We start from the raw sequence: 24,524 nt of genomic DNA on the forward strand, positions 1-24,524 counted from the left end.
GGGAGGGGCGGGCTTGCCCCAGGCACCAAGGCTTCAGACTTTTCTCCCTTTAAACTAAAAAGATTCCCGAGAAAGACAATGCTTGTCTTTTGACCCAGCAGGGTTACACTTTCCCTTCCTGGCTGTGTGAACTCTAGGACGCCTGAAACTCAGCTAAGTGACTAGTCTTTCCAGAGTACCTACTGTCACCCAGTGTCTGGTTGGTCATCAGCCCTGTTGACAAGAGACATTCAACAAACACTCGTGGAGTGAACGGAGAGACAGAATGAGGGAATGAATATCTCATTCGTGGCCCTGCAGGTAAGGAGCACACAGTCTGTTAAATCAGCCACACTCTTGAATTTATTCAGAGCTTAGCAAAGTGTTTTGCATACAGTAGGTCTGCAACAAATATTGTTTTGTTTCGTTTTTTGGTTTGATCTGAAACAGAGAAAAAGAAACTGCGTGGAATTTATGGTTGAACGGAATCTAAACAGACAACTGTGGCATGGGACCCTGGCCAGAAGTCCCCATGTCAGGGCTGACACTGATTACGTAGGAGAGGTTTCTGGTCAAGGACTGAGAAGAACACAGCCAGTTGGCAGATCCCACCAGCTGGAGGGTTGAATCAGGAGGCAAGGTCAGGTGAAGTTCAAACACCTATCAAGCTGTTCCCTCCTGCCATAGACCCATAGCATCCGTTTCAAAAACTAGAGCTCTCCTCTTCACCCCAAGTCGCAGAAAAAGGTAGTGACGCTTCCCTTGCAGGGCACTGAGGACATCCGGGCAAAGAGATCTTTCCTGTCTAGCGAGGTGCGGGATGGGTAGTGAGTGGGTGCTAACAATAAATACGGGCTGTGCGTTAAGAAAGCCTGGGAGAGTATATGCTCTCCAATGGGCCTCCGGGGCTTTCCTGTGCCCCAGAGTGACACAGGTCACTAGGAGGCTCTCTGAGGCTTCCATGTTGGTGGATTCTGGCCCCTGAATCCTCCTTAGAGCACTCTGTCTCCTGCCCTCCCCAGCCCTGCAGAGAGTGGGTGGCTGTCAAGGGTAAGACAAAATTGCTGCTGACTGAAGACACCCCTCACGGGGTCATACCACACAGGAGGCCAGGCCCTCTAAGGCAGAGCCCCTTCCTCACAGCCTGCTGCTGCCCTCTCAAGTCAGCACCTAGCTGGCAGCTGCGCACCCACACACACACTCACACACACCCACAGCCCTCAGCGAGGGAGAGTGCTTTTTATAAGGCTGAACAACCTGCCAAGCCCCAGGAAACTCCCTTAGAAAGCACACACACTCCCTTCTCTATTGTTTGGTTTTGGTACAGTGAGTACGTATTGCTTAAGTAATTAAAAAAAAAAAAAATTTTTTTTTTTTTAACACGCACAAAACATATAGCCCACCTGGTTCAGTACACATGGCTCAAGCTCACTCTCAGCCCAGAGCCAAGAAGAGGTTCTGCAGGTCTAGGTAGAAGGAAGGGGAAAAAAAAAAACAAAACACTCCAAAGAGAATGGCCCCTTGCCCACTCTGGGGGAAGAAGCCTGCAGCTCATGTTCTTGTTTCTTGGGAGCTGCCCAGAGACTCGGGTCCCAGTGAGGTCAGGGCCTGGACGGGGACAGTCAACTTTCCTGCTATTGTGTCGCCCCTGGCTTCCCTTGCACCTCACCCCTGGAGCTGCTTCATGCAAAGGAGAACCAAATCTCTCCCATAGCTAGGACTCTGGGCCCCGCTGCCATTGTCCGAAGCCACCAGAACACATTCGAAAGGTGCCCTCTCCTGGCAGCTGGTGCCTTCGGAACTACCCGGGACAAAGCTCCGATCAGAGTCCACGGCTGCCCTCTGGTGGCAGCGAGGGGAATCGAACTGAGGGTCTCAGACCCCTGCCCTCTGGACCGGGCCTCTCTCAATTCATAATTTTCCTTTTAGGGCAAGGCCCCTAGGGGAAAAATGAATGGCCCTCAAACCTACTAAGTCTAAAATATTTAGGCCCAGGCTTAACCAAAGCCCAGAATAAAAGAAGAGCTGTCGGAGGTCAAGCAATCCCCGCACCCCCATTTTGCACAGTGGAGAACACCACACCCTTTAAATTATGTCAAATCCTCACACTGAGGGACAAGGTTAGACTCTGGGAGCAGGTACTGCTTGTGGCCTTGGGAGTGGGGCACCCCCAGTCCACCCAGGGCCCACATGGGGATGAGTGCCAGCTCTTAGATTCTGCCCAGAAGCAGGTCCCACCATCTCCCCCTGCTCCTCAGGCCCCAAGGGAAGTCTTCTAAGGCCGAGAAGCTCCCTGGTCCCTGAGAGCCCACTGTATCCCAGCAGCACCCCCACCTCCCTAGCACCTAGCAATGTCTGAGGGCTACATTCAGCTCCTTGACTGCTCTGTGCTGGAATGGAAGCTCCCGAAGGAGGGGAGCTCATCCTGTTCCCAGGTTTAACCCCATGAGTCAGGTGGGGTGCCTGGTGCATGGAGGGCTCTCAGAGGCTACCTGTGAAAGGAATGCTTGGGCTATTCTCTGGGGTGTTTTTCCTTAGGCCCCCCCCCTTACTGGGCCATGACCTCTCTTTACGTGGGGAAGGGTTTTATCACCTTCCCAAACACCCCAAGAGCCCCAGGTGAAGTGGGGGGAATTTACCAACAGGAAATGGCCCTGGAGCCCCTCTAAAAACTTTTCAGAGCTGCCCTGGAGGAGAAGACCCAATGTCAGACATCGGGGTCCCAATGTACCTCCGAACCTCTGCCTCTCACACCTTAGGCTAAGGCAGTGGTTCTCAACTGGGGGTGATTTTGCCCTCCGCCACCCAAGACATTTGTCAACGTCTAGACATACTTTTGGTTGTCACACTTGGGGCAGGAAGAGCTACTGGCATCTAGTGGGCCGAGGCCAGGGATGTCGCTAAAGCCTACAACATACTGGTATCTGGCTCACAATGTTAACAGGTCAGTACCCGAGAAACCCTGGATTGAGGCGACTTTTTTTTTTTTAACTTCCTAACAACAACAAATATATATACAAAAAACCACTGGAACTGGTGATTCACCTAGGAAGATGGAACTCTGACCTGAAGACCATAATGAGTAATTATGAAAGCTCGTACCACTGTGGGTGGGGGGTAGGCAAGGCCCGGGACTGTGGGGGGGCAGACCGTGCTCAGCACCAGGCTTGCTGGCTCTGGGCAAGTACTTCTCTCCTTTCCTCAGTAAGTGGGGACATTATTAATTCTTCTTCATAGGATTCTGCCTGGCATGCAGTAAGTATTCAACAAGTATTAGCTACTGTTAAGAGAAAAGGGGGATAGAAATTCTTTAAAGTCCAGCCAAGCACATGGGGCCACAATCCCTGCTCTAAAAATAGCTGTCACATTCCCGGGCCACCTCTGGGCTGGATGCGGGCACAGGAAATGGATGAAGGAGCTGAGTTGTTGCCACATGTCCCGGGGACTGCTGCTCAACACTCAAGCTTTCAAATGTTTGGGCTGTTTGCTTGGAAAGAAATGATTCAGTTTCCATTGATCTTTATTTGGGAGGCACAGGGGCGCTGGGGGAGGGGGAGGAGGAGAGTCAGCATCCTGTCTTTCAGGACTAAAATCTGGGCTTCAGAAGGAAAAGAGGGCGCAGGGTGGGGAGCAGAGTGACAGAAACAGAACAGTAACTGGAATTACTTGGGCTCTCCTGGAGGGGTGAGGGTTGGTTAATGCCCTGTCCACTGCCGGTGGCACCACACACACACACACGCACATGCACAGCCAGTGTGTGCAGAACACAGGGAGGAAGAGGCCCACTCGGGGAGGGGTGGGACCAGCTTTGGGAAGAGGAGCCACCTGCTGAGAATGGTGACTCAGGGTCCCAGAGGAGCAGAGAGAGCCCTGAGTCAGCATAGCCAGGATCAGCCCAACCATCACCAGGGCCGTCCTTCCCCCACACCCCCAACCACAAAACTGGAAACTACATGGGTTTCGAGGCTACTTGGATCCGAAGCTGGAATCCCAGTGTGTGAGGTGGGGCAAGTTACTCAACCTTGTTGAGGCTCTGTCCCCTCTCGAGTGACCTGGGGTCACCTGACTTCCTTCACGGGACGCTGTCCACTGAACACATGCACACAGCAGGTGTTTGATAACTGCCGGCTCTCTCCGTCCTTCCCTCCTGGCTGTCTTTGACTGTCACCTTAACCTTGTCACACCTGGAACACGTGTGGTGTGGGGAAGGGGAGCGGGCAGCCCTGAGGGGACCGCAGTGGAGCGGGGGTTCACAGCAACACCCCCTGTGCTCTGAGCTCAGTACTCAAGGTGCTTTTCATTCCTGCCTCTCCTTGGATCCTCACCGTACCCCGACCCCCCCCCCCCCCATGCAGGACAAACAGAAGCCCCCTGTTCGAGGAAGGAAGCGGAGATGGGGGTTGGGGGGGAGAAGAGGAACTTGCCCAGGGTTGCTGGGTGGCCTCCCACTCCTGGGCCCTGCCTTGGAGACCTCCAGATGGCCAGGGCGCCCCCTCCAAACTCTTCCAACTGGAAGCTGAGGCCACACCTACCAAGCCAGCGTGCACTTGGAGCAATCACACAGGAGGTGGGTGCACCTGGCGGCAGCAGCAGGGGCTCATTACCCCTGCCGTTTCTGCTGTGGGCAGGGCAGCCTAATGGGTAGGAGCGTCAGCTGGGTCCTGCATGTGGAGTCCTGGCTCTGCCCAGGGCAGGTCACTTATGTTCTCTGTGTCCCCACGTCCCCCCGTAGAACGGGGATGCAACAGCCCATACCACAGAGGGCTGTTGGGAGGACCAAATACACACGAGGCGAAGTGCTCAGCAAGGGCCTCTCGGAGACTCAGCCTGTATTCAGACAATGAGTATCTGTTAAATGCAAGAACGAAGGGGACACTGGAATCCCAAAGGGCTACTCCTAGGGTGTGCCGTACCGAAGAGCACCTCCACCCTTCGTGCCTACAGGCGGCCCTGGGAGGGGGGGCCTCTTAAACACGCAGCAGGCATCAGTCAGCACACATTTCCGTAAAGGGCCAGGGAGTAAATATTTTAGGATCTGCTATCTATTCCAGTCTGGGTGAGAGACAGTAGGTCCACACTTCGTGTGGCTATGTTCCAATAAAACTTTATTTGTAAAAACAGGCGGCAGCAGCCTCGTGCTACAAAGGTTCCGCCGAGGGGGCATCTCTTCACATCCCCCCTCAGCCCCGAGAGCCGCACCTGCAGACCGAAGGGTGCCCCGGGGTGGGGGCAGGGGCAGGGGCCGGGGCTGCAGCTAGGGAGAAGTAGCCAGGTGGCAGTTGCCTGGGCAGCAAAAACAGGAACCGGCCCTCTGGGCTGCTGTGTCTCTGAAACTGAAGCTCAGCAACCACAAAAGGAAAGAAGAGCACAAGCGGTGGAGGTAGAGCAGAGGCGGCATGCTTCCCAGGGTCCCTGTGATGAGCTCCGGTCCCCAACCCCCCCAGCCACACGGTGGGCTGAGCCCAGGGCTCTCCGGGCTTCCTGCTCCACACGTCCCCAACAGGGACAACCCCTGCTTCCCTGGCCTGTCGCAAGAAACATTTTAAACAACAAAAACAAAAGGTGTGAAGTTCAAGCTTGGGCCAGCAGCTTACCCAGCTGGGGACTGTCATGAAAAATAATACAAATCAATGATAATAATGCTTCTGACTTTCCAAGCAGCTGGAATGGATCAGGAGCTCTGGGAGGTATTCTCCCCCGAGAGGAGGGTGACAGCCTGCCTCCTGGTAGGGACCCTTCTACCCTGTTCTTACCATTCAGAAGACAGGGACTCGAGCAGTATCCCCTTGTCTGATGGTGAGGGTAGAGTGGAGACAGAGAAGGGGCACACAGGCCTCCTCCAGGCCAGGGGTCCAGCTGGGGCAGGACTGCCCCCCTCCTCAGGTGTGTGCCTCTGCCTACCTCAGCCTGACAAGTTGGGAACACATCAGCTCCCACTGATCCTCTTGAGAGAGCACACACCAGCACACACCCAGATCAGAGAGGCCAGACTTAATGTGACGAGCGTCAGGAGCACCCCCGGCCCAGAGAGAAACGTCCACTCCCACTCAGCTGCCAGCGACCTACCCCTTCTTCAGGTTTGTCACATAAGCGCTCTGGAGGGCAGCTTCCAGGAAGTAGGTGAGCTCATAGTCAACTGGGTGAGAGCCTTTCAGGTGCCGTGCCGTGGTGTTATTTGTGATCTGGGAAGGGGAACACAGAGAGAGCCACTGTCTCAGAGTTCTGAGTCAGAGGGGCTGGGGTGAGAGTCAGCCCCGGCAGATCCGGCGGCCCCATCACCGGTGCCCATCCCTAGCTGCCTCAGAGGCACGCCCCTCTCAGACCAAACCCAATCTAACTTGCTTTTGTTTAACATACGTCTGAAACACATTCTCCTCCTTCAAATGCTGGATGCCCACACAGCCCTGCAAAGCTGGTTTTGTCTGCATTTCATAGACATGGAAACTGAGGCTCAGAATGTGCCTGAGGTCACAAAGCCAGCTATGCACCTAAACCTCAAACTTAGGTATGGCCAGTTACAGGCTCAGGCTATTTCTACGACTTCTTGGTTCACCCAATCAACAAACCCTTGAGTGACTACCATATACCAGGCACCGTTCCTGCCTTAGAACCATGGGATGTCAGAATAGCCCATCGGCTAAGACGCCAGGTTCCCGGAAAACCTGAGCAGCAATTGTGTTATTAACTGACCTGTCCTCAAGCCCCAGCTCTAAGAGGATCATCTAGCCCCACCAAGACAGGCCTGCCTTTCCTATGCCACCTCCCTTCCCTGATCCAAGAAACAAATCAATGAGCCATCCACCTTATCTTTAAGAGAGCTTCTCAGTTCCTTGGAGCTTGGGGCTGGGTCTTAGGAGGGACACACAGCATTCCTGAGAATGCACAGGATTCCACGGCCTGCCCTCCCTTGACCCGAGATAACCAGCTCCCAGGGCCTGTTTGTCAGCCCACTGCCACAGGGCCCTGATTCCGGCCCTGCACACCACAGCCCATCATCGCAACCCCGTTTGAAAGTTGAAAGCCTAGGCTTCTGACTGAATGGGAGACTATTTCATGAAAGTTTTCTCTACACCATATACAATTCTAATGGGAAGGGCTCCTGAAACTCTGCTGTCTAGCAGGGATCCACGTGACCTCAGCAGAGGTCAACTCAACCACGCCAAGTCTCCGAGTGGACTTCTGCCAGGGAATGTGCTCGAGTGCTGTTTTCCCTGAGTCCCCCAATCACTTCTTCCTTCCTCCTAAAATCCAATCAGGCAGAGGGGCTCTAGGGTAGTGACACTCAACAGGGGCACGATTTTACCCTCCAGGGACATTTGGCATATCTGGAGACAGTTTTGGTTGTCACCACGTTTTGGCTGGGAGGCGGGGAGCTGTTGGCATCTGTAGAGACCAGGGATGCTCCTGAACATTTTATAATACACAGGGCAGCCCCACACAGCAAAGACTGATCTGGCCCCGATGTCCGTAGTGCTGAGGCTGAGAAACCCCGCTCTGGGGGAATCAGCCTGGCCTGAGGATGACTCCTCCAAAAAGGCCTGTCACAAGACAGGTGCTGGATTGACATTTTGGCACTTGCCAAAGTAGGTGAGGCTCTGGGCTCTGACTCTCAGCTCATGACACCGACCCCAGGCGCCTCTGCCGTAGCACCTGCCTTCTAGCACCTATTAACTGTCTACTGAACGGAATGTCTAGGCATCACCCCCGAATTCTCCCCCATGAGTGATCAGAGCCACACTCCCAAGGTTCCAATCCTGCCCATGCCACTTAGCAACTGTCTGAACTCCTCCCCAAACCCGAGCTTCTCACTTGGGAAATAGGAACAACAGGGCCTCTCCCAGCCAGTGGGTGTGAGGGTTAAATTCGAGAATGGCTGTAAGGTACTCAGAGTACTGCCCAACACAAAAGCAGGAACTCAGTGACCATTTGTAGTATCCTTGTGAAACAGAGCTGTCTATGCTCCTCCCATTAAACCAAGAGCTCCCCAGAAGGGAAGAGCCGGGGTAACATCACAGTATACTGCTAACACCACAACTCTGGCCTGCAAACAGTTCATACAGGCCTCCCGCAAGGGGAAGTGGGGAGAAGGGGAGGCCTGAGGACTTCCAGACCCCGGCTGGCTGGCCTCTGCGGGCCTCTGAAAGGCCCGGACAATGGGCTCCAAGGCCTCCCCTCTGCCTGCCGCTCCCCCTGCTTGTGCTCTCTCTCTCTCTGTCAAATAAACAAAAATAAAATCTTATAAACAAAACAAAACCAAAAACCTCATCTACTAGATGGGGATAAATACCTGCTTCACAGAGTTGTGGTGAGGATTACGTAAGTTTAACGGGTGCGGATAGGCTGTCACATTTGGTCGTCCAAGTTGAGCTCACCCAGGAGGCTCTGGGCTCCCTGGTGCAGACTCTATTAAATCTGTCTGCTGGAGGCAAAGGGTCTCGTACTGACAGAATAGGTCTACTGCGAGGAGCTTTCCAACCACTGAGGTGGAGGGGCGCTGGAGGGGTGGAGGGTGCCTTTTCCCAATATGCACAAGGGCGATCCACGGGCTTAGTGGGGGCCTGCTGTGATAGGTGTTCCATGGAGGCAGCTAGAAGCAGAGTGCCATATTCTCAGCTCACCTTCTCCAACTCCTGCAGGAATACCTGAGCGATCCAGGAGGCCCTCTCGAAGCAGGTGATCACTTCCTCCTCCCTCTCAGTCAGGCGGTGGCGGGAAGCGATGGAGTTGGGCAGGCGTTCCAGGGAGAGGCCTGCGGGAGGAGGACAGCACCTCAGACCTGCCCTGCCCTGGCCCCCTCCCCGACCCCAGGCCCTGCTCACGGGCCCAGGGGTGGGCTCACCCCGGGGGAAACCCGGGCTCAGGGGCAGCCAGTGGGGGGCGAGGTCGGCGGCAGGGAAGGAGGAAGCTAAAGCGGTGGTATTGGTGGTGGCTGGGGTCAAGCTGCGGGCCGACAGCGGGCACCCCCAAACCCCACACGGAACCACATCGTGGCACTCCCATGTCCAACTCCTGCCCACCCTTCCAGGCCAGCTCTTACAGGAACCACTTCCTGACCCTCCTTCCAAGTCGCTGGCCGGAGATACCCACTGCCCGGGCCCTCGCTGTTTCTACGCTGTACTGCGGGTGCTGACACCCAGCTCTTCTCTCCCCCCGTGGCTGAAAGCCCCGCGTGGGCAAACTGTGAGCCTTTCTGCACCACCTCTGCAGGCCCTACCGTCTGCCCATGACAGAGGCTGGAGCTAGGCACCCTTCCACAGAACCAGTTTGGTCCTCGCCTAAGTTACTCACACGTGGGTCAGCCGGCAAGCAGACAGCTGCCACCTCTACCCCCAAGGCACGCACTCCGTTATTTTTTTTTACCACAATTAATTTTTTTTTAAATAAAATAAAGTAAAACCATTGCTCTAAAGCAAAAACAAAACAAAACAAAACAAAACACCCCCCCAAAAAAGCATAAACGAACCAAAGAAAGGGTCAGAAGCCAAGAAGGGAAAGCACTGTTATGCCTGTTAGCGGTGGATGCCATAAAGGGAAACAACTATATTTGCATCATTTTTTTTTTTTAAGACAAGAAAAAGACTGAATAAATTCATGGTCATGGAGAAGAAAAGTCTAGAGTCAAGATGAGACCAGCCTGAAGAGGACAGACACTGTCTGAGCACCCTGCCCAAGGCTCTACCCCCTGAAACGTCCCAGTATATGCACCTGTTAACACCCCACTCTGTTTTGGGTCAAGTCAGTCTCAACTGTGTTTCCGTCACATGTGACTAACACACAGACCTGACTAGAGAGTGCTGTCCTGGACCGGTGCTTCCTCACGGGCAGCAGCCAGGTCTCTCTCACCTTCGTGTGCCACACGGTACTTTACATGCAACGGGTGCTTAGGATGAACTTACTGGAGAAGCTGTAGGAGTAGAACCCCCAACTCTCTGCTGCCCTGCGCCCCACGGCCAACCGATGACCGTGCCCTCAATACTTCCCTTCCTCTTCTCTGCCTCCCTTATTTTAGGCTTTACTTCTCGAGTGGATGACCACATCAGCCTCCCTGGCCTCCCTGCCTCCAGTCGTGTTCTAATGTGTCCTGCACACTGCTCCCAGGGTGATCCTTCCAGAACTCTACTGCTTCAACCCTTCAGTGGTCCCCAGTGCTACAGGGTGAGGTCCAAACTCCCGGTGCTCCATATCAGCCCCTCTAGGATTCCATCCCTGTCACCGGGCCATCCTTGGCGCTTGCCATGCGCTACAGGCTGAATGTTTGTGCCCCCAGCCTCCAGGTCCCATGTTGAAGACCTAGTGTCCAAGGTGATGGTATTAGAGGCAGGGGTCTGTGGGAGGTGATGAACAGGATTCGTAGCCTTATAAAAGAGACCCCAGAGAGCTGCCTCACCCCTTCTGCCACGTGATCACAGAGGAAGTCAGCAGCCTGCAACCCGAAAGAGGGTCCTCACCATAACCCAACCATTCTGGTGCCCTGATCTCAGACTTCCAGCATCCAGAGCTGTGAGAAATAAACGTGTTGTGTATAAGCCACCTAGTCTGTACTTTGTTAGAGCAGCCCGAGCTAAGACACCACAGCTGCCACGCCCACACCCAACCTCCTGTTTCCAACTGCTGACCTTGTTCAAGTTTTTCCTCCTGCCGGGAATGCACCCCCGCCCCACCTAATCCCCTAGGTCCACCCCAAATCACCACTTACCTTCTGCCCCTCCAAATACTGCCTCTTCTATGGAGCCCCTCCTAATATGCCCTGGTATGACCAACCCTTCCCTCCTGGGGCCCCAGTCTATGCTTGACATACTCCTGCTCCACCATTTCTTATACTTATTTCTTCGCACGCTTGCCCAGTCAGACCGTATGCTTTTAAAGGCACAACCATCTCACGTTCATCTTTCTACCGATTGGGTGGGCACTCAGCAAGCACTGGCCGGCTGGCGGAAGACATGGCAAGCCCGATCCTGCCTGACAGAGTGCAAAGTGCCCTGCAAACACAAGGTAAGGAATTATCGTTTTGCATGGCTAGATCCCAACTCATATGGATTTAGTGACCTTGCCCTCTGCCAGGCTGGGGCATGAACGGGTCCAAAGGTTGGGGTGACTCGGCCTGGGCGAAGGCAGTCACAGAACGTGAAGGCCTTTGCTCAACACAAAGACTCAGTGACCAGGGTCACTGAGTGTCACCGTGCCTCCTGCCAAATGACTCATAACCAGGAGGGAAAAGCTCCTCACTCGCGAGCGCTAAACAGGGCGGAAGACTAGTGGGAGTCCTGGAGGAGATGCAGAAAGAAGGCACAAGGCAGGCACCACTGCTCACTGCTGGTGCTGGCCCTGCCCCTCCTCCCTAGCTGCGGGGCCTGTCCACCCTGCAGGAAGATGGGACAAACCAACTGTTCAGAGGCCTGGCCTGGGAGACCAAGGGCAGACGGCGGGAGGACACAGACATTCCAGAAGCCCTACAGTGGATCTGTTTCAACACGGTCACTCTGTGGCTATGTGAGAGACAGGCTGCCTGTCTAGGCCGGGCCCAGACCTGGGATGGATGATGCCAGCCGCCTGGCCGGCTCAGGCTGCCTCCAGTGGGCTGGCCACTGCAAAGTGGTGAATTGAGTAACATCTGTCAGCGGAGCCTCCACTGTCCACCGTTTCATTTGTTCCTGGTGCGCCCAGCAGGGGCCTCTCTGCCATGCTCCTCTGGAAATTCTCAGTCCCGTCCTCCTGGAAAACTCGCAGCGAAACCCCCTCCTCTCTGAAGGCTTCGTAAGCCTCCCGACCTGAGAACCAGCAGCACATTTTCCCTGCATCTCCTTTGCATATGCCTTTTTCCTCCCCTGGAACCATCCTCTCTGCCCATTCCTGATTGCTCTTGGCACCCAGTGAGAGCAGGGCCTGGTGACTGGTGAGTGGATGGATGGAGCTGAATGCACCCATTCACTTATGCTGAGGAGAGAGCCCGCGGGCTTTCTCCTGCTCCACTTACAAAATGGTTTTTTGCTGAATTCATAAACAAACTGTGGCATATTTATACAATGGAACACCACTCAGACATAAACTAAAGGACAAACTCTTGAAATACATACAACATGGATGAATCTCCAAGAAATCGGGTTGTACAGAAGCAGCCAGATATCAAAAAAGTCCATGCTATAGGATTTCAGTTACATGACGTTCAAAAAAGGGCAATATGATCTGTAGTAATAGAAATGAACCAATCACCACTCATTGCCGGGGGGCTGAGGATGGGGGTAGAACGAGAACCAACTGTTAAAGGGCCTGCAGGAAACTTCTGGGGTGATGGCAATATTCTTTGTCTTTACTGGGGTATTGGTCACATGGGTATTTACACCTGTCCAACTCACCAAATTATACACCTAAGATCGATGTACCTCACTGTATGAACATTGATCAAAAATAATTGGTTAGGATGCCTTCTCTGAAGGAAGCAATTGTGAGAGCAGAGAACTGAAAGATCAAAGTACAAGAGCTATGGTCACTAAGGGGGTCGGTCCTCTGTGAAATAATCTCCAATACACATACAACCAAAAAGCTTCCTGGAGCTGGCAATGGCTTTTCCTAATGAGGGTCACAGTCTAGGCATCCAGTTCTGCCCATAAAAAGGGGCTTCTTGACCTTACATTTGTTTTTTGACTCCCACGAAGGTCCATTTTCCTGTCCACAAATATCTGATGGGAAACCCACTCCAGCACTTGGGTCCCTTCACCCTCTGCCCCATGAGCATTTCTGCACCAGTGGCCAAACCACAACACTTGATCCAAGATGAGACGGGCTGCTCCTGAGCCCGGCCCCCAAAGGACCACACAGCCCTGTGAGTGGGCAGAAAGCCAGGGGCTGCCAGGAAGCCCAGGGCACTGCCTCGCAAGTCCCACTGGCAAAGGGGCCTTTCTGTGAAAACACCCAGCTCTACAAGCCAAGGGAGGGCCCCTTTCAAGAAGAGTGCTTGCTTTTTCATTAAGTCAGAACTTTTTGGTTTGGAGGCAAGCTGATCTGGTTTAGCCCTGGGCTCAATATCCTGGCGGGTCCCTGCCTCTTCAGGCTAAGATGACTCATCACATCACAGATGGGCGTCTTTCCAAGAAGCCCCACCCTTGGAGCCCTGGGCCCTAGATGCAGAGGTGGAGAGCACAACATTTCCTCTGCAATGGAACTTTCCAGCTGGGTGGACCCCTTTACTCCCTCCTATCCAGTAGGTCCAAGGGCACAAGGCACCCACAGAAGGCTAAGCCCAGACTTAGGTACCTGGGTTGAGGAAAGGGAGAGGAAGAAATGCAAGTCATTGCTTCAGCCCTCAGGGAGGAAGCCTCATGCCAGGTAGGGAAGAACCCTTATAAATCACACTCAGAAGCAGGGCACTGTGGGAACACAAAATGGTACAGCTGCTGTGGCAAACAGTGACAGTTCCTCAAAAAATTACAAACAGGGGCACCTGGGTGGCTCAGTCGTTGAGTGTCTGCCTTCGGCTCAGGTCATGATCTCAGGGTCCTGGGATCGAGCCCCGCATCGGGCTCCCCGCTCCGTGGGAAGCCTGCTTCTCCCTCTCCCACTCCCCCTGCTTGTGTTCCCTCTCTCGCTGTGTCTCTTTCTGTCAAATAAATAAATACAATCTTTAAAAAAAAAAATTACAAACAGAATTACCTTATGAGTCCAGCAACTCTGCTTCTGGGTGTAGACCCAAAAGAACTGAAAGGAGTGTCTCAAGGAGGTATTTGTACACCCATGTGCACGCAGCATTAGTCACAATAGGCTAAAGGGAGAAACATCCCTAGGGTACACTGATGGGATGCATGGATAATGAAAACGTAATACATGCCTACAATGGGATATTACTGAGCCTTCAAAAAGAAGGAAGTCCTACCATAAGCCACATAGATAAACCTTAAGGCCATTACGCTAAGTGAAATAGGCCAGTCACCAAAAGACAAATAGTATATGATTCCACTTCTATGTAGAACCTGAAGTAGCCAATTCATGGAGACAGAACGGAGAACAGCAGATGCCAGGGGCTGCAGAGAAGGGCAAATGGGGAGATGTTCAGTGCGTACAGAGTTGGGGTTTTGCAACATAAAGAGTTCTGGAGACTGGTTGCACGATGTGAATGTTTGTAACACTACTGAATTGTATGTACACTTAGAAGTGATCAAGATAGTGAATTTTATGTTACACGTATTTCACCACAATTAAAAATAAAATCTTTAAAAATTAGTTAAGATACTCTATTTTACCAATGTTTTAACCTACAGTCTTAACCTACAGGGTTATATTAGTTTCAGGTGTACAACACAGTGATTCAACACTTCCATACATCACCCGGGGCTCGTCACAACTACTCCTTATTCCCCATCACCCATTTCCCCCAGCCCCAGTTTGTTCTCTACAGTTATGAGTCTGTTTCTTGGTTTGTCTCTTTTTTTTTTTCCCCCTTTGCTCATTCTTTTTTGTTTGTTTCTTAAATTCCACATTATGAGTGCAAGCATATGGTATTTGTCTTTCCCAGACTGACTTATTTTGCGAAGCATTATACTCTCTAGCTCCACCCACGTTGTTGCAAAGAGCAAGATTTCACTTTTTTATGGCTAACATTCCATTGTACCTATATACCACATCTTCTTTATCTATTCATCAATCAATGGGCACTTGGGTTGCTCCGTATCTTGGCTATCATGAATAATGTTGCTATAAATATAGAGGTATGTATCTCTTTGAATTAGTGTTTTTGTATCTTCCAGGTAAACACCCAGTAGTGCGATTACTGGATCATAGGGTAATTCTGTTTTTAACTTTTTTTTTTTTTTTAGATTTTATTTATTTGCGAGAGAGAGACAGAGACAGTGAGAGAGAGCACAAGTCAGGAGGAGAGGGAGAAGCAGGCTCCCCACAGAGCAAGGAGCCTGATGCGGGACTCGATCCCAGGATCCTGGGATCATGACCTGAGCCCAAGGCAGACGCTTAACCGACTGAGCCACCAGGTGCCCTCTGTTTTTAACTTTTAAGCTCCATACTGTTTTCCATACTGTTTTTCCACCAGTTTGCATTCCCACCCACAGTGTAAGAAGGTTCCTTCTTCTCCACATCCTCGCCAACACCTGTTGGTTCTTGTGTTGTTGATTTTAGCCATTCTGATGGGTGTGAGGTGCTGTTTCAATGTGGTTTTGATTTGCATTTCCCTGGTGGTCAGTGATGTTGAGCATCTTTTTATGTATCTGTATATTTTACCAATTTAAAAAAATGGAAAAAAAAAAGGGAAAGTGGACAATTTGATTCCATGTGCCAGTCACCAAAAAGTACATATGCTTTGATCCAGTAACTCTACTTCTAGGAATTTATCACTAAAAAAATTAATGACATATGCAAAAATTTAGTTTCAAAGATATCTATGGCAGCACTGTTTATAATGGCAAAAAGATGAGATTTAACCTACAGGTCCAATAACGGGACAAGTTTGCTAAATTACAACAAAAGATTCTTACATGTGATACTATGAAGCTTTAAACAGTGATGTAGACATGTATTGGAAAATGGCTCATAAAATAATCACTTTAGAAAACAGATTATAAAATATGACTGTATGAACTTATTTTTGTTTATAAAACAACCACATATAAATCTACAGGAAAAAAGACTGGAAGGATATACTCAAAATGTTTATAGAAGCCCTAAGTCTCAGTTTCATGAAACACAAAATGGGATTACTATCAATGCCCAACTCATGGGGGACCGTGCAATTGAAATTTGGTGGTACTGTATAGATTAGAACACATGCTCTCAGAGAATGTTAAGTGAGGCTCATAATGACCTCTCTGGAAGGGATTTGGTCCTTCCCTGGAATGACAAACGAAACCTCTAATTCGAGGAGGAGAGATTCCTTCCAACACCCCTCAGTTAAAAGTGCCAGAGTCCACACTGGATCCAGGTCTTCTGGCTTCTACAATGTCTGGGTCTCCCCCTACCCGCTGTCACCCCCAGGGGTTCCCAAACGTTGGACTTCTGGCCAGCCCCTGGTAGCCCACCTTTCACACGCGTATCTGATGGCTGAGTTACAGCCGTCCACCCTGCAAGGGGACAGGCCCTCATGTCGGTGCTGGGGACTCAAATGCACCCCTCAAAGCCTAACTGCACTCCACGCCTCCAGCCCAGGAAGGCACTCAGCAAAGGCCAGGTGCACACACAAAGAACACACCTAGCCCCTTCTAAGATGCCCCAACAGCATTCCCCTCCACTTCTCTCCCTCTGGAGGCCGGGCCCTCGCTCCCAGGACTGCAGTGTGGGGGCAGGGCAGCCGTAACAAGAGTGCTGACCCACTTCCCCACAAGGCCAGCGACCCACGCCCCCTTTGCAAAGGAAGCCAAAATCAACAGCTAATTCCTGCCATACCAGGACTAAACCGCGCCCCCCAAACAAAATATGCGACTGTGTCCTGCCCTAGGAGCAGCCTGGTGTCTTCATTTTCAAAGTTTCAATAAGCCACAAGTTCCCAGGTGAGAGCAGAATAGCTTGGGGTTGCACTAACCGAAAGAGAATAGAAAAACAAAAACAAAAGCTCGAGGACGGAGGAGAAGAGAATTTGTGGATCGTCATTCTCACGGTTGCTAAGTGGTTTGTGGTTTTGTGTGTGTGTGTGTGTGTGTGTGTGTGTGTGTGTGTGTTTTACATTTTTACTTTCCACAGCACCTTCACCACTTAACAGCTAGCTAGCTGTTAAGTATTTGGGGAGAACCGAGGCCATCTTTCTCCACAGCCAGGCCCGTGTTCTACCCGTCAGCCGGCGGGCAAGCCTGTCCAGAGGGTGGTCTGTGGCCTCCCTGGTGCTGGGCCGTGAGCGAGAGGGGGAGAAGGGCAGGACTCATGGCTGGGGAAATGGAGGGTCATTCCTCCTTACATGTCACCACACAGAGCTAGCGCCAGAGAAACGGAAGTGACACAGGCCCAAGGGGAGAGGCAGCCCTTTGCCATGGAACAGCCCTCCGGGAGGTGGACAGTGATAGCGCGCCTTGGGGGGTTGAGCAGGTGAGCTTGAGATGTCGACAGCGCAGGCCCTGAAGCTCTGCCTGCCCATCAAAGCATGGCTACCTAGGGCCAAAGTTCTAGAATACCAGCAAAGAGACATCCTGAGCTTTATTTATTTTTAAAGATTTTATTTATTTATTTGACAGAGAGAGAGGGAACACAAGCAGGGGGAGCGGCAGAGGGAGAGGGAGAAGCAGGCTCCCTGCTGAGCAAGCAGCCTGATGTGGGACTCCATCCCAGGACCCTGGGATCATGACCCGGGCTGAAGACAGACGCTTAACCAACTGAGCCACCCAGGCGCCCTCACCCTGAGCTTTACTGCAAGGCTCTCAATGCCCCCTCATTTCCCAGTCAGTCCCACACCCGCCACCCCCTTTGCTCTAAGAAGGTGTGATCATGCCCCACCTCTCAATAAGTCACCTCCATTTCTCCTGGGCCTTCTCTTTGGACTCTTCCTTTACCTGGAAGGCACCTCTTCTACTCATCTGCAGATGATTCCTCCATAAATTCAGGTTCACCTCTAAGCTAACCTAGAAAAGCTCCACAACTAGCTAGGGCTCATTTACTTCCCTCTGCGACAGAGTGGTTCAATCCAACAAGTACTTTTTGGGCAGCAGGGATGGCCCCAAATGCTGGAGTCACAGGGAGCCTGAGTTCAAATCCTGACCTGGTCACTACTGGTGTAACTTGAAGTGAGTCAGTGCTGCCTGAGCTCTGGGATTCTGCCCTCCATACCTTTCACCTACTTTGGTAAAAGCACCCTGATTTTCCTTTGAGGAACCATTCTTCCAACTCAGTCCATAAGATTCAGGTGGAGAAATCCCACCTCTGGCACCAACCCAGAAACCTAGATGAGACCAAGCCAGGTCAGTGAGACACTCTCTCCTCCTGCGGTTCTAAGTGCTATGTGCCGAACCATGTAAATCTGGAGCTGTTGAGAAAGAAATCAACACAAGGAGCGCCTGGATCCAGCTATGCCTGATGCCCAACTACCTGCCTTGACTTTCTGGTTACATGGGTGCATACATTTCCAGTGCCTCCCTCCTTTTTATTGTTGCTTTTCCAGCCAGTTGGAGTTGTATTTTTGTCATTATAACCCTAAGTCTGATTATATGGAAACTGATCCCCAGAAGTATGATGTCAGAGGGGATAATTTCTGAAGTGCAAGACTGGCTGAGTTAAGGTCAGATATGAGTGAGGATTTACCATCTCCCAACTAAGAAACTGGAATTCTAGATACACAGCAGCAGTAGTGCCCATTGAAATGCAGCCTATTTTGTCTTGAGGTGAAGACTGGAGCTTTAGGGCATCTGGTAGAGCATTTCAGGATATTAGCCTATGCTGGATACTTCTTAGGGTCCACACAGTAAAGCCTACAAAAAAAAAAAAAAGGGCAAGCTTCACTCCTGGCAATCCCTCAGGACAATGCAGCTTTGTTAAGGGGCCTGTTTTGCTTGTGGACAACAATCAGAGGTGGCTGAGGGTCAAGTCAGATAACCAGGGTTGAAAATTCCTTTTTTTTTTTTTTTTAAGTAGGCTCCATGCCCAGCATGGAATCCAACACAGGGCTTGAACTCACAACGCTGAGATCAAGACCTGACTGTTATAAGAGTTGGACACTTAACTGACTGAGCTACCCTGGCACCCCAGGGTTGGAAATTCTCTGCTCCTGCTGAAGGTTGTGCCATAGGAAACGGGAAGACTAGACCCTATTGAGAGCTAAGGCTGGGGCTTGGGAAAGGCCTGATCCCCCATGATCTCACAAGGACCCCATGCTATGGCTCTCATGTGCTACTACAGAGCCAAATGCAGCTTGCGGGCAAGAGGTGTGAGCACCCCCCCAGCCCAGCCCACTGCTTACCCACTAAACTGAGGGCTGGGGGCTGAGAGGGGCTCTGAGGCCTGCTGCAGAGACAGAAACCTCTAGGCCCGGATCTACAGCCAACGGTTTTGGTGTCAGTAAAACCTCTGGCACTAGTTTCTTAACCATGGAGATGATCTGATGCCAAATGTCCAAAGGAGAGCATTAGAGCCAGACCGACCCCAAACCTGGAAAACAAGGCCTCAGACCGCTCAACTCTTAAGGTGATCCCAGACATGTTACCCCCATTTGGAAGTGGGCTGCTAAGAAGCTGCAGCCCCAGAGGGGACTTTGCAAATGCCACAGAATAGAAGTGGGGGCAGCCCCATGGCTGGGGCACCATGGCCAGCAGGAAGTTCACTGCCCTGCCCCCAGCAGGCCATAGAGATAGGCTACAGACTAGCCACCTCTGGGGTGTTTCCATTTCCTGATTTTCCCAAATGGTAGACTCCACTGACACTATGACCGGTCTGTTCAGGGACTGGACAGTTAGAGCTTGTGACTCATCAGTCTGGCCATAGCTACCTCGTACTTAGCTCCTCCTCCAGAGCAGCTGCTTCTCCCAGAGCCACATCACACCAGCAGCAGACTTTGCTCACCTCACTGCCACTCCCTCAAGGGAAGGGACCCTAACTGTTCATCTGTGCATCCCTGGCAGGTGCAGGCTGAAGCAACTGGGGCAATTTTTATTTCTCCAGGAAGACATGGGCCAGGGACCATGCGGGGTACAGACACCTGGCAGGAGGAACATACTGACCGAACTGGGGAGACTGGGTCAAGGTCCAAATGAGCTTGACGGAGGAAGAGAATGCTATAGGCTGCTGGTGGAGGGAAGCTTGCAGGTGGTGGAGGCACCTGGACTGTGCCTACAGGGAGTGTTAGGGTTATCTCTGTGCACAGTAAATAAAGAAGGGGCCTGGTGGGCATGAGCAGCGGCTCAAGAAAAGGAAAAGGGGCAGAACTCTGTAGATCACGTTGGACACCAGGAGCAGACCTCATTCAGCTGGAGCATGGATGGCTCCAGGAAGGGAGAAGAGGGAGAGAAGATTGGGGGTACAGAAAAAAGGACCACCTGTCCCCCAGGGGCTTCCAGTTCAGCAGGGAGATAGGACCGGCAGCCATGAGCATGCAGAATCAAACAAGCAGGCTCTGTCAAGGGCTTCACAAGGGTGGCAGACAGACCCTCCGAGAAGGGCCTCGAAACCAAATTATTCTTGATTGTTTTTTAATACAAAGTAAATGGAAGGTGTTCCCCCCAAACAAATCAAGATGGTGGTGGGGCAACACCATGAAAAGTAGGTATCTACTGGGGCGCCTGGGTGGCACAGTGGGTTAAGCATCTCACTCACAGTTTCGCCTCAGGTCGTGATGTCGGGGTCGTGAGACTGAGCCTCGAGTCAGGCTGCGCGCTCAGCACGGAGTCTACTTGAGTTTCTCTTGCCCCCTCCCTCTGCCTCTCCCCTCACCCCGTGCTCACTCTGCTCTCTCTCTCTCTCTCAAATAAATAAATCTTAAAAATAAAATAGAAGCTGGCAGAAGTCACGAGGGGGCCGCTGCAGGGCCTGGGGAACAGGGTGGGAGAGCAGACTTGCCACTCCAGTCCCCGGTGACTGGTGTCGACCCTGAAAAGGAAGTTTTCTGACCAGCTCACGCAGCAACACCACTGCCCCAGGCTGCTTCCACGCTAAGCAGACCCAGGGAACAGTGGTACAAGGCTTCACCGGGGGCTGTGGCTCCTAGTCAACCCAGGGCTAATGGACACCAGGAGATGCTGAAGCCCCCCATCTAACCAAGGCCCAGGTAGGCTCCCTTGTGGGCCACCCTCAGGGACAGAGAAGGACAGTGCCCAGATGCATCGTCCCTCCTGGCTGGCCCCTGGGTTCTGCAGGAACTGCCGGGAACCTCTCCCGTCAGGGCTCCTGCACCACCCGTACTCTCCTTGTCTGCGTGGACCCGTCTCAGTGGTAACTGTAATCTGCTCCCCAGGTGGGCTCCCGGGTCACAGGTAGGACACAAGCTTGAAAGAGACAACCACCTGGCCATCAATCTAAGCTCTGCTACTTACAGGCTGCACGATCTTGGATAAGCCTCAGTTTCTTCATCCATACAGTGGGCATAACAATTGCGTCCCACCTCACAGAGTAGAGATGAGGATGAAATGCCTTACGGAAGCTGGAGGGTCGTGGAAGCCCCATGCAATACACACACAGATGCAGGTACCGTTTCTGCATTCCAGACGAGAGAAACTCAAGACTGCTGCAAGTGCCCCTTCTCTCAGATGCCTCTGTTGGTGTTTAGGGCCCTGCCTGGGAATCAGAAAGCATCTTCTGGTCTAATCCATGTCCTCCTGACTTCAGAGGAAGGCCTAGTCCTTGTGAGTGATGCCTCAGAAGGACACAGGTCCTTCTGCCATGAAGGGGAAAGTGGGTGAGTTGCATGTATTTTTATGTCTTTTGGGCCCTGAGCCTGCTCCTGACTCCCCTAACAAACAGGAGCTCCACGCTGGAGACACCCATACACATGCCCCACTGAGCCTCTGGGCCTGGCCAGCTCAGGCTCCCCCATGACACACGGCCCCATCCTCCCTCCTCCAGCCAGGTGTGCCCAGAAAACCCTCTGCCCCACTGGACGGTACCAAGGTGGAGCCACAAAGCAGAACCCAGGACAAAGTGGTAAAGGAGCTGTGGTGTAATGGCTTGGCCCAGCAGGCTCCTGGGGGCGGCCGCCTGGAGATGGACAGAGCCTGAAGCTGCGAGGCTGCCTCAGGTGGAGCATTCTAGTTCAAACACAAGCCGACTGCTGTCCTCGGTAAGTCGCTCCACTTCCATCAGCCTCGGCTTCCACGTCTGTACCAGGAGAGATTGGCCTAGACTGCTTCTATGAGCGCCCTCAGTCCAGGATTCTGAGCAGCCCTCCCAGGGGGTATCTACGAGTTCTGGCTGCCCGGGTTCAAATCCCAGCTCTGCCATTTCCAGTGAAATCCATGAGTCCCTTCACCTTGTCAACCGTAACTCCTCGTCTGTAACAAGGGAATGAAAAGAACACCTACTCAGCGTTACTGGCTGGATTCAGTGAGGACAGGACGTACCTGGCATGGAGTGAGGGATTATTCGTAACTATTATTATTCTGTGAATTCTGCGGCCTCCTGCCACCACCATCCTCTCAATGGACTGAATGTTTGCGTCTCCCCACCAGCTCACATGTCGTACGAAGCCCAAACCCCCAATGTGACGGTGTCTGGAGATAGCGCCTTCCAGAGGTAATCAGAGTTAGATGAGGTCATGAGCGTGAAGGGATTAGTGGCTTTATAAGAAGAGGACAGAGAGAGATGGAGGAAGGGCCACGTGAGGGCATAGCGAGAAGGTGGCCGTGTGCAGTCCACGCAGAGAGCCCTCCCTGAACCTGATGGGACCTTGATCTTGGACTTCCCAGCCTCCAGAACTCTGAGAAGTAAATCTCCGCTCTTGCAGCCACCCCGTCTGTGGTATTTTGTTATGGCAGCCCAGCAGATTAAGACAACCCCATGACCTGCCATCCCCATCCCCTACTCTCTGCATGGGAAAACCCACTAGGTGCCCCCAAACCCAGGAAAAATCAACATCATGCACACCCTGGAGGCCACGTGCATGATCGCAAGCACACACAGGGTCAGGTAAAACTCAGCATGCCAAGCGGCAGGGTGCAGTCACTGCAACAGGACAGGAAGGACAAGCAGAGAGGAGGCAGGCAAGTGGGGGGCCACGAGCAGTCAGTGAGAGGCGGGGAGCTAGCACAGGCCATGACCGAGCAGCCCACACCGGTGGCTCTTGGCTCCTTACCTCCCCTGCAGGACCTCTGACCACCAGGACTGTGTTCCCCCAAGAAGCTGGAGGCGTGCTGGAAAGAGGAGAGAGCAGGAAACAGGGAGCAGTAGGTAGAGCCAAGTCTACAGGAAAAAGTGCTGGAAAGGGCCCCACAGAAGGGTGTTAGGTTTGGGGAGTCCGTGGCACAGTGGTTTTCAAGAGGCCCAAAAGACCCAAATGCTAAATGAAGCGCACCCCCATGACTGGCCTATGCTAGGGCGCAGAAAAAGGGATGAGAGAGCAAAGGGAGAAGAACCCACATACTGGGTCATCCCACATGGCCCCCTGCCCTCCCACACGCTGCTGCTGCGTCTGTCCAGGGTGACAATCTCGGCAATCTGGGATGACATGAACAGTCTCTCCAAAGAGAAAGGGACCCAGGGGTGGACACACAGCCCTCAAGCAAGAGCCAGGGTCAAAGGAGGCCGTGCCCTGCCCAGACATCAGTCAACCCCCTGGGATCCTAAGGAAGACAGGGGAGGTTCCAATCCTGGTTCCACCACAGATCTCTGGGCAACTCTGGACAAGGTATGTATCCTCTCTAGGCCTCAGTTTCCCCATGTGTAAGATGGAGAGAATGTCCCTACCTATAACAGAGAAGGTGACAAACACTCTACCATCTCAGACACCCAATCCCCCTATGGCCATAAGCATGGCTAGACTTTTCTCTGGGGACTGGATGGTGCTGAACTAAGGAAATGACCAAACATCTAAGACTCCTGACAACAATCTGGGCAGAGGGGCTCCTGGGACACCTCACTGCCACCAAGGGCCAGCCCTTAGGGCACAGATCTGGGGAAGGAGGAGCCTGAAGCACAAGGTCTGGGGTCAGGGTTTTACTAACATGTTACCCCTTCAGGGTCAGTTCCATGACACTACATAGTGTCCCAAGCGAGCCACCACCCACAGCCCCGTATCATGAAATTTCTGCATCACTGACCCTGTGTGCCTCAGGCCTCACCAGAACACCCCTCACTCTGGGAACTGGTTCTGACCTGCCCATCCCTGGATGCCACCCACAGGTGCCCACAAATACTTGAGGAGGGACAGGCTGCTCTATACCATCAAGCACCCGATTGGTAGCCAATGTCAGTCACCGGCACTGGCCTGGACAATGGGATGGCCCACTGTTTAGTCGTTCTGAACCTCGTGACCCAGTCTCTTGGTTGTGGTAACCCTGTGAGGGCAGGTATCACAACTCTGTTTCACACATAAGTCAACTGAGGCCAGGAAAGGTAAAGCAGTAACTTGCCCAAGGATGTGCAGTGGGGTGACTGGTTCTTGACAGAGCCAAGGTGAGAACCTGAGTCCTCTGTCATCTGGCCTGGTGGCTGCCATCAGCCAGCACGCACTGGCATGCCTGGTCGCCGCTGGTGTCCACCTGCTGGGTCAGCGCCAGAGCGCTGCTAGGGGTTATGTATCCTGGACACTGGCCCTGCAGGCCACTGCCAACATGGCATCTACTCCCCTACGGCCGCTACCTGCTCCTGGTACATGGGGTCAGAGTGCAAGGAGCTCAACGTGGTGGTGGGGAGCCAGGGCTGGCATTCTCCGGGGCCCCAGCCAGGCCCACACCTACCTTTGATGACAAAGGCTTCTGCCAGCAGCCGCATCTGATACAGTGGCTTGTTCTCCATGGACATGTCATCAATCCCGGCCCGTGCATACATGCTGATGGCATCTCGGTACGAGCCCTCCACGTAGTGCAGCTTGCCCTGGATCAGCATGGCCTCACACAGGTACTGTGGCTGCAAGGACAACAAACCCATTAGCAGGCTCCTGCCTGGAAGCCCCTGCCCCACCCACACCCCATAACCTGGGAAAA

The 24,524-nt window shown here is 52.6% G+C and overlaps 1 protein-coding gene across 1 annotated transcript in view; it reads right to left on the minus strand.

The window, feature by feature from the left end:
* TTC7A (tetratricopeptide repeat domain 7A) overlaps positions 1–24,524 on the minus strand; it is a 116,616-nt gene that overhangs the window by 78,640 nt on the left and 13,452 nt on the right. The window contains exons 3-5 of the mRNA XM_027620814.2: positions 24,279–24,447; positions 8,598–8,728; positions 6,046–6,161 (exon numbers count right to left, since the gene is read on the minus strand). Coding sequence (XP_027476615.1) covers positions 6,046–6,161; positions 8,598–8,728; positions 24,279–24,447 — 416 coding nt within the window. The remainder of the gene's footprint in view (positions 1–6,045; positions 6,162–8,597; positions 8,729–24,278; positions 24,448–24,524) is intronic.

This window comes from Zalophus californianus, chromosome 8 (assembly GCF_009762305.2).
Source record: "Zalophus californianus isolate mZalCal1 chromosome 8, mZalCal1.pri.v2, whole genome shotgun sequence".
Lineage (NCBI taxonomy): Eukaryota > Metazoa > Chordata > Mammalia > Carnivora > Otariidae > Zalophus > Zalophus californianus.